Here is a 10,033-nt window from a genome sequence, read left to right on the forward strand (position 1 = left end):
ATTTGTAACGATAGTAATTATGATTTTTGAAGACAATCGGAAAAAACAGAAAATGTCCATATTTTTATTAAAACGAACTGACGAGATATTATCTGAATAATAATTAAAATAATTGAAGATTGTTCATTTTCCTTCTTTTCTCTCCGATAGTCTTCATTTGATCTCTAGAACTTTCCTAACACATTCAAATACGTCTACAATAAATAACACGTATCGACGAAGTATGAATCGTTGTTCGAAAATATCGGTCTACACATTTGTTGTAAACTTTTTTAAGGAGCTCAAAACTATTTCAAGTTAAAAAAGAAAAAAACATTCCACTACTGCTATTACAAAATGATATTGATTGAAAACTTTGTTTACAAGATATTTTTGTAAAATCAATTCTATAGTTTTTTTTAAATTTTTCAATGTTTTTATACATGTCATTTTTTTTACAAATAACGTTAGTTTTAATTTCATTATAATTAAACTACAATAAGGAACCGCATATACTTAGTAACTATTAAAGCTATTTAATTAATTAGATATACATAATTACATTTGCAAACTCATTACATCATCAAGTTTAGCAGATTGTGAATTATTCTCTTCATTTATACTTAGCTTTGTTTCAGGCGAAGTTTGTTTTATTTTGTCTTGGTTAGTTGGTAGATCTATTCGCTGCATAGGAATATATTTACGTTCTATAATGTTCATCTTTATAGCATCTTCTATTTCAAACAATTCGTCTCTTAATTTATCATCATTTTTTGTTAACTGCTTTGATGTGATTTGTGCATATTTGTGTTCGTTTTTGTCAAGACTCAGGAGTGTAGGTATGTTAACTTTCTCAACAGTCTTTGTTACAATAACTGGTTCATTTTTATCAGTTTGAAGAGACAACTGAGAATTTCTCTTTGCAAGAATAATTTTAGTATATTTAATAGTGGCTTGATTTGCCCGTGATTGTATGGGAATTGTAGTTTTTGTTTTAGCTATGGTAGAATTTTGAGGTCTTGTTTGCAATATCACATGATTTAAGTTTTGTACACCTACATTAGGACATATAATAGTTTGAGTAGAAGGTGTTGCAAACTTATTAGTTGTTTGTTGCAGTTTATCTTGCTTGTTGCTTATGAGAACAACTTTAGTGTTACTGTTCAATTTAGATGTACCCTTCTCATGCATGTCCATAGATACAGCTACATGCGATAATGGTGGATTTTTTTCGATGGAATTTAAATTATCGTCATCCTTTGCAAAGATTATCGGTATATCTAATATGTTTCCTAAATCGTCGTCGATATCATTTGTAACACAATTCTTTTGCACCGTCTGAGGTTTTGCTTTGTGAATTCTTTGCAAACTGGATGCATTAACTGTAATTTTTGGCATTATTTTCATAGATTTATGGGTAGTTTTTAGTTTATTAGATAATGGTAAAATAGTTCCTGAATTATGGCTACTCAATGGCACTATCACTGATGAACAAGCAGGTTTAGCATTAAGAGAACTTTCAACCATGATTATATTCCCACATGATGTATTATGAGAATTATCGTTGTTATTACAGGTTGTTACTTGTCGAGGTAATTGTGACATCTTGAATGTATCCAATGAATGAGTAGAACCGAGCATCGCATGCGAAGAGTTACTGGTTGTTGCCATGTCGTCCATCACTATAAAATACACAGGTATGTTTCAACAGGTTTTTACAGTATGAGCTAATAGATAATTCAGTGACTTAATATGAACACAATTCAAGGATTTAAATAAAATAAGAAAATATTTATTATTGTACTATAAATCATGCAAAAATTTGTTAAACGTATAATCCAAGATTTGATATCTCTTTAACTAATTTATGAATTAATTTTTATTGTATATGTGTCATTGGATTACCATCAAACATATAACTGTATCATGATAACTATTTTACAAAGCTTTACTTAACAATCTTATAACAACGATGCAACATGAACTAAGATAAAGTATATAGAATAGAAAAGTTCATGTCTCTAATTTTATTGCAATATTTTACACACATTGTTAATGTTGATTAGGACTGGGATCAGGAAACAAATAAATTCAAATTACATAGAAAAATATTTATTCAATACAAAATAAAAGCCAGTACTAGATATTTATAACACAATACTTTAAAATATTTTTGAATATACAAACTTATAGTAACCATAAAATAATACAAATACATGCTATATTTGGAGATTCTTTTTGTCATAGTACATGCTAAAGAAATGTATAAATTTTCCTTAGTATTTTTATGCAGCAAGAATAATTTATGAGGAATATTTATGTTTTACATATATAAATGCATTAATATCAACAAGAAAAAAAGGTGAGACTAGAAATAAATAAAGTTTCTCAGATTTATTAAATCAGTTTGGTTATTCTACAAAGTCACTGGATATAGAGGAATTCAAAGTTTTAACCTACAATGTACACAGGTAATAGCAAATAAAATAAAAGAATTTCTGTAATTATAATTATATTTTTATACTCCTATATTGATGGTGTTCATGCATATATTCAATTTGTTCATAAATGGATATAAACTGCATGATGCTACATAAAGCTATATAATGTCTTCCAATTGGAATAGTAGGTTATAGAAGAGCAAAAGTCTTGAAAAGTAAAAATTTTAATCTATATATATAAAATATTAATGTTGCGTATACAGTAAAGGAATTCATATTGAGAGAAATTTGTTATGATTTTTTATGTGTATTATATGGATGTACGAAATATATTTTAAATATACATGTTACAGTTGCATAGTTTTTATATACATATGTACAAAATTTATTATCAAATTTAGAAAATAAAAATATTTTTGTTTAAAAAAATATTATTTTAAGCAGATAAAACTTTTTTTTTGTATTATACAAAATTTTACTAACCAAAATACTTTGTACAAATAAATTTATATTCATTTCATAGTTGATTTCTTATATTAGGTATTTTCTAAATTTATATTCGTAAGTTCTGTCAAAAACTAAAAAAAATATTACGATGTTGGTAAATTACTTAGTATCTGATTAGATAATAATATTCTACCTTTTGATATCGTAGATGTGGTTGGTATTACACTAGTTGCCATGGAGTTGTTTGGTGTCAGTAGAATACTAGGAGCTGTTGGTACACGCGCAGACGACGAACTAGGTGTGAGCGTAATAGAATTTTTCCCATTTTGTATGATATTTGATAAGTTTCCATTTGATGTGCCAATTGTACACTTACTATGTATTGCTATGCAGAAAAATGAAAAAATATATTAACACAAAAATTACTAGAGAAAGTATATAATATACAAGTTGTGTGATGTGTACCTGTAGTAGTCGAAGTGTTAACTCTAATTTGATTTCCCGAAGTCGTTAAAACGTTCACTAATTTTGCATCGCCATTTTTATCAGGAATATTGAAATGCCTATAGTTGCTCGATATTACTTTAGAAAAACCTTTGCTCGATGAAACGATTGCTTTCATTTTTGGAACATTTTGCAGTTGCATATTTGTTGGTATAATCTTAGGTACTTTAGTTGACGAGACTGAAGATTTAGGAGCACTTTTAAGTGCGGTAGACACGGTTTGACCTGTTGATGCAGGAGCTAAACGTATTGGTCCAATAGGCGCTAAACTCGCTAATGAACCAATATTTAACGTTATCCCACCATTATCTGGATTTGAAGTTTGCTGGAATAAAAATGTATATTATTGAATTTATTTACCTGTATAACATATATTTAGATCTATTACTACATTAACCATTTACCTCTCCGGAAAGTCTAGACGTTATTAAATGCTCTACAAAGTGTGCTTTCTGATTATTAATAACTCGTGGTTTACGTTTTACAGTCTGTGTATGACTCGTATGTCCACCGCTCACTGTGACTAAATTTGATTGTGTACCAAACGTTCCTATTTTCGAAATTGTAGTTGATGGCATGTTTTGTCCAATAGACATTGTTGAAGAAATAGGTGTATTTGGTCGAGACTTTTTTATTGTTGGAGAATTCGGCTCACTTTCAACGGAACTGCTCGTCGAGTTCCTTCGTTTTCGAGGTTCTTTCCTATTGTTTTTGCTTTCGTAGTTTGATAGTAATGTCGACCTTAATGGTAATGGATGTGGTTGTAGAAGAATGCTGCCTACGAAGTCTCCAATTTCATCCAAAATACATCTATCCACCATACTTTGCGTAATACCTTCTGATATCTTTTTTGCTGTAGATATTCTTAAGTGATCGTCCGCCGTTCCGACTACTACTAAACCAGTTTCGACTAACATTTTTTCCCTAAGATCTTCCAAATCATCTGGTCTTACAAGAGTAGCATTTTGTCCTATGATAAACATAACTGGACATCGAATATCCATTAATGTATCATCAGGTGTACCTCTTTTTCCTTCAACTGTAGAGAAAGGAAAGCCAAGGCAAATAACTGCAGTTACATGTTCCATTTGTGCTACCTGAAAATATTGTTGTATAATATTAAACATTTTATGTAATATACAGAACATTTTATGACAAGAAATATATACCTGACATGCAAGAGCTGCACCAGTATTGAAACCAACGAGTATTATTGGCCTACCAGGACAATCGCTTCTGATGTCTTGAATCTTTGTTCTTGTAGCTTGAACCAGTTGATCAATGCACACCATCATGGTCATTCTATTAGCTGCTAAACCTAAGTGCGTGTGAACTGTTACAACCATTCCTAAAGCTCCTAATTGTGAAATCCACTTATGTTGTCGAGAAGAAATATTAGATCCAACTCCAGAAGGAGCTATTATTAAAATTGGATTTCCTGGTAATTTTTTCTATAATAACAATAATTATTACATTTATGAATCTGGACACTGATATATCATGGTAATTTTTTGAGAAAAAATATTTACAAGTCTATTGCTATTTAAATTTGAAGTTATTGGATCCCATGTTCGTTTAAGGAGAGATCCAAGAGTTTCCCATGTTATAGAACCTGTTTTTGCATTAATGTTTGGCTGTACAGTAATCATCTTATCGACAAGTTGAGGAATTTTCAGTCTTAAAGTTTGCAATATGTCAAGATAAATTCCAAGATATTCTTGGGGAAGATGATCGAACAATAAATTATGCAACCATTGAGCAAGTCTCCAATCCCACCCAGCTGATGCCAAAGTTTCTCTAAATCGCCTCGTAGCCGTATCAATCGACGTTCGTCGAAAAATTGGTTCTATGATATCATTTACTTTGGCAAGCCTTGCAAGTCTCTCAGAATTTAATATTTTAAGAACTTTGGTAAATATTCGATTCTGAATAGGTGACCAAAGAATTTTGTCAAGTCGTTCTTCCCAATCTGCATTTTCGTCTGGTCTGGCAAAATTTGCTAATCGTTGAAGTTCATCCATTTGATGTCGAGTTCTTGTTAAATCTACTGGTGGTATTAGCGGTTCGCTATAATCTCCTTCTACATCTATTTCTTCATCCTGGACAGGTACCTCCCTGATATATTAAAAATAATAATATAGTCATATAAATAATGATTATGTTTAATATTTTATAATTTTTATTCCTTACGTTGACAAACTTTTCTTGGGAAAAAATAATTTTTTTATTGGTTTCACATAAATATTTTCTGGTTTCCAATTCCATGGTCGAGCATAAGAATGATCTTTTGCAATTATATCAACTTCCATTTCATAGCATCCAGCAATCTGATGCAAATATGTTGTTAGTCTATTTGGATTATCATCAAATGTATCACAGATTGGGCTTGATACTCTAGAGCCACTTATTGATGTGGAAGGTATTGTTGATGTTGATGTCAACATTATTGTTCTAAATTATTAATACAAAATACATCCATAGGTGGAATTAAGTCTTTTGTTAACCATTATTGCAATAGTTTAAACATTTTCTTCCATGACCACTATTTTATTTCTTGAATGTATACCGCTAAAAGAAATTAGAATATTATATAATAAATCATTTTCACAACGTAACTCCTCTTAATACAATGCATATTTTTATTACGAAACTAACCTGTATTATGTGTTGGACTGAAAACTTTTTGTTGTAGCATCATAATATTAATTATTTTCTAACAATTATACAACCTTGATTTAAACAAAAAATAATGTAATGTAATTGACAGTAAGAAGTTATAAAAGCATGTATAAAGTAAATAGATACCTAAATATATATGTTACGATACATGACTCCAACCAACTTCAACACTTTTCACTGATTTTAAAATAACTATATCAACGAAAAATAACACTATTAGTTCACTTAATTAATACATAATGTGATGCAACTGGATACAACGCACGAAATGAAAAGGAATAAAATTAATAAAAATGTATGTACTAATAGGTATATAGGTAGATAGGTAGATACACATGCCCTTAGTTTTTGCTGTTTGATTCCTTTACGACGAGCTACATTTCTAGATAATTGTTGCCCAGATACAACGCTAGATGGTGCTATTTAAATTTGATAAACCTTATCATTTATTTACAAGTTCTGTATTTTATTTATCTGTAAACTCTATAAGTAGATAAAAGCTCTATCAACGAGCTTCTGTGATATTTAAACTTTATAACGGATCATCAATTTCATGCATAAATTTTTGTAATTTTCCCCTCTCGTGGCACAAATCCGTGTGTCAGATATACCTATTGCAATTACAGATAAAATACTTTGAATCAACCGATTTCTCTCATTTTTAAATGCCCGTGTAATTTGCGAATAAAAGTAGCGGTAACTATAACTTACATTAGTTTTCAATATCACGTCTTGCACAAGGCGTCTATCTCACATTTGTTTTCTTTCATAATTCTATTGTATGGGGGGCGACTAAGGACCCCAGTTTCACGAACGTATTAGATACTTTACTGGCGCAGCGTGGCGCTTCAAAAATTGCGCACGCGCGCCATTCGTTTATCGCGTCTGCGCATAACCTTCGTAAGATTCACGCGGAGAAAAGTGGAGGGGATTTATGGCATCCCTGCTCCGTGTCATCTCGCAGTTTTTCTCGTAACAGTAGTTTCCGCAATTGTCGGAAAAAATATTTTAATTTATAATTGCCTTTTCCTGTCAATACGTTATTAACGAGCTTAATAGAAATAGAATCAAAGAGAAAGTTTCAAAGTTGTCCAAGTTTTCAATTTTAAATGTAATTTATCCTTGTTTTACGTTTGGTTCTGTTAAAAGCACGATGTTTCGTCGGCACGGTTAAAACCACGTGCTTCGAAAGACCGATAGTTATTATGAAAAATGATCTAACGTGAGTACTTTGATGAAACGAACCTGGTTTTGTCATTTTTCATTAAAAACAATTAATTTTTTTGTAGTTGAGAGAAGATTGATTAGAAAATAAAGATCCTTGTCACCATCCCAGAGTTATGCTGAAGCAGGATGACGGAATTCGTGGATGGCTGGATATTTGGACACGTCCTAGGAGAAGGTGCTTATGGCGAGTATGTTTGCGTATTTTTTATTTTTACATTCGATAGTTCGGTATATATTATTGGTTATCCTCAGAATTTCGAATTTGATATTCCCTAGTTTCACAAATGTTTTAACACTTTATAAAAATCGAATTTTCAATTAGAAATTTTTGTTTAAAAAAATAAGTTTGGCCTTCTCTTTCAGAGTAAAATTACTTTTAAATAGATCTACAGGGGAGGCTGTTGCTATGAAAATGATAGATTTAGAAAAGCATCCAGATGCTAGGCAAACAGTACGCAAAGAAACTGCCATTCATCGTATGTTATCTAATCCTAATATTATACAGTATTTTGGAAAGCGTAGTGAGCCAACTATGGAATATATATTTTTGGAATATGCTTCGGGTGGAGAACTATTTGATAGGATTGGTAAGCTATAATATTATTATTTATTTATATAAGGTCTAGAATGTCTGATATTATTAATGAAAATTTCTTTAATTAAAATAGAACCTGATGTTGGCATGTCATTATGGGAAGCACAGAAGTATTTTAAGCAGTTGATTTCTGCAGTTGAATACCTTCATAGCAAAGGAGTTGCTCACAGAGATCTGAAGCCAGAAAACTTACTATTAGATGAACATGACAATTTGAAAGTTTCTGATTTTGGTTTGGCAACAATATATCGTATGCAAGGCAAAGAGCGTTGCTTAGAAAGGCGGTGTGGGACATTGCCTTACGTTGCTCCAGAAGTATTATTACATCCTTATCATGCTGAACCTGCAGATGTATGGTCTTGTGGTATAATTCTTGTGGCTTTGCTAGCTGGAGGTAATCTTGATAGAGATACATAGAAATAATTTATTGCTGAAGATTATATGAATATTATTTTTTACATAACTTCTTTTTTTATGTATCTCTTTGGTACATACAAAAATATAGATCAAATAATTATAATGCGAAGTTAAACAAGCAAGTTTACTTTGCTATTAAAGTATTTAAATACATTAAAAATAACTTAACAACTTTACACGCAAAGTGCAGATCACTGTAGTCTCTAGTCTGATGTTTAGGTCTAATGCATAACTTACATTTCTTAGTTTTTAACTGGTATCTGAACTATAGAACTGCCATGGGATCAGTCCTTGGCAGAGTGTCCAGAATATATGGCATGGAGAGAGGGGAAATACATGTCCTTTACACCATGGAAAAAGTTGGATAATTCTTCATTGTCTCTGATTAAAAATATTCTTACGCACTCGCCATCCTCCCGATGTACCATACAAGATATCAAGCGACACAGGTGGTTCATTAAGAAATTCCAAAAGTGTATGTATCATTCATGCTTTATGTATGAAATGTTTTCTTGTCTTTGTATGTATAACAGCTTCTGCAAGATCTTTGTGGAAAAGATTAAGTATCTACTTGGTCAGGTACTGAGTGACTCTGAGTATGCATTAAATTACTCAAAGCAGCTTGGTACCTAGCTGAGTGGATGCTGAAAGCAACGAGTTTCTCATAAATCCGTAAGTATCTAATATATCAACGTTTAAATTTTATTTTTAAACGTTAAAATAAAAAACATCGAAATCAATTCCTCGAGATTATCGAAGCTTTTGCCTTTACTTTGGTAATACAGCTCTATGATTTTAATTAAGGATCATAAAGCTAGATTACCAAAGCAAAGAGCACTGCCGTATACATCTGATCAAAGTATTACAAATTTTAATTGACAAATAAATACATACTTTATAATTATTTAAATTATAAGTATAATTGTCAATAATTTCTTATCTTAGTTGGAGGTACCGAAGGTTATATCCGACCTGATGAAACTGATTCAAGGCAGGTATTACAAGATGAAAACTCGACGAGATTCTGTTTGTCGCAACCTGAATTACCTGGTGTAGAAATTAATGCTGTACAAATCAATTTGGAAGAACGACCAGGATTCTCATTTTCACAACCTGCTCATATAGAAGATTTATTATTATGTACACAAGCACAAACTAAACAATTTACTCAACCAAGTCAGGTAATACAGCTAAAATATTTATAATTAAAAAAACAACTATTCTGTTTATATGTTATCGTTTATAATTAATTTTCATATTTACAGCAGAATACCTTCCAACGTCTGGTTCGACGAATGACAAGATTCTTTGTTAAAACGGAATTAGAGACAACTGTAAAAAGACTAGTAAACTGTTTAACTAATGAAAATTATACTTGTCGTATCAATGAATGTGGCACAGTAAGTACCAAATTAATTATTGAAATTAATACATTTATCCTAGCACGATTTTATATAATAATTTTATATAGATCACCATATCAAGTATGGATAGAAGAAAAATGCCATTGGTTTTTAAAGCAAACATTATCGATATGGATGGGAAAATGCTGGTTGATTTCCGACTATCTAAAGGCTGTGGTCTAGAATTTAAACGGAGATTTGTAAAAATTAAATCTTTGTTGGAAGATATAATCTTAAAGGGTCCCGTTACATGGCCGATTACTGTTGCAAAAAAACGCATGTCTTAAAAATGATGTACAAGATTTATTTTTAAATAAACATTTTATACTCTTGTAATTTAT

At 30.9% G+C, this 10,033-nt stretch overlaps 2 protein-coding genes across 3 annotated transcripts; one reads left to right on the forward strand and one right to left on the reverse strand.

Moving 5' to 3' along the window:
• Positions 1-114: 114 nt before the first annotated feature.
• Positions 115-6,415, reverse strand: LOC128888522 (KAT8 regulatory NSL complex subunit 3). Its single transcript, XM_054145442.1, has 9 exons — positions 6,177-6,415; positions 6,027-6,100; positions 5,562-5,939; positions 4,901-5,486; positions 4,541-4,822; positions 3,776-4,468; positions 3,333-3,696; positions 3,061-3,252; positions 115-1,661 (listed from the first exon to the last, which is right to left on the reverse strand). Exons 3-9 carry the CDS (start codon positions 5,813-5,815, stop codon positions 538-540), a joined length of 3,495 nt encoding a protein of 1,164 aa, XP_054001417.1. The 5' UTR covers positions 5,816-5,939; positions 6,027-6,100; positions 6,177-6,415; the 3' UTR covers positions 115-537.
• A 568-nt stretch (positions 6,416-6,983) lies between these two features.
• On the forward strand, positions 6,984-10,028 carry LOC128893234 (serine/threonine-protein kinase grp). Of its 2 annotated transcripts, none has more exons than XM_054154062.1 (8): positions 6,984-7,272; positions 7,340-7,465; positions 7,641-7,864; positions 7,946-8,266; positions 8,561-8,764; positions 9,235-9,470; positions 9,555-9,689; positions 9,761-10,028. In XM_054154062.1, exons 2-8 carry the CDS (start codon positions 7,404-7,406, stop codon positions 9,977-9,979), a joined length of 1,401 nt encoding a protein of 466 aa, XP_054010037.1. In that variant the 5' UTR covers positions 6,984-7,272; positions 7,340-7,403; the 3' UTR covers positions 9,980-10,028. The 2 variants fall into 2 exon arrangements, with proteins under 2 accessions (XP_054010037.1, XP_054010046.1); XM_054154071.1 differs by having other exon boundaries at positions 9,558-9,689.
• The last annotated feature ends 5 nt before the right edge of the window (positions 10,029-10,033 follow it).

This window comes from Hylaeus anthracinus, unplaced genomic scaffold (assembly GCF_026225885.1).
Source record: "Hylaeus anthracinus isolate JK02 unplaced genomic scaffold, UHH_iyHylAnth1.0_haploid 0, whole genome shotgun sequence".
In the NCBI taxonomy this organism is placed as follows: domain Eukaryota; kingdom Metazoa; phylum Arthropoda; class Insecta; order Hymenoptera; family Colletidae; genus Hylaeus; species Hylaeus anthracinus.

Bases quoted from the DNA above. Each gene is read 5' to 3' on its own strand.
- LOC128888522 (XM_054145442.1), bottom strand. From the start codon at position 5,815: ATGTTGACATCAACATCAACAATACCTTCCACATCAATAAGTGGCTCT. The intron at 4,469-4,540 runs GTATATATTTCT...CAATATTTTCAG, and splicing joins GTGCAGCTCTTGCATGTCAG to GTAGCACAAATGGAACATGT. The intron at 3,253-3,332 runs GTACACATCACA...TTTTCTGCATAG, and splicing joins TAACACTTCGACTACTACAG to CAATACATAGTAAGTGTACA.
- LOC128893234 (XM_054154062.1), top strand. From the start codon at position 7,404: ATGACGGAATTCGTGGATGGCTGGATATTTGGACACGTCCTAGGAGAA. The intron at 8,765-9,234 runs GTATGTATCATT...TTCTTATCTTAG, and splicing joins CATTAAGAAATTCCAAAAGT to TTGGAGGTACCGAAGGTTAT. The intron at 9,690-9,760 runs GTAAGTACCAAA...AATTTTATATAG, and splicing joins GTATCAATGAATGTGGCACA to ATCACCATATCAAGTATGGA.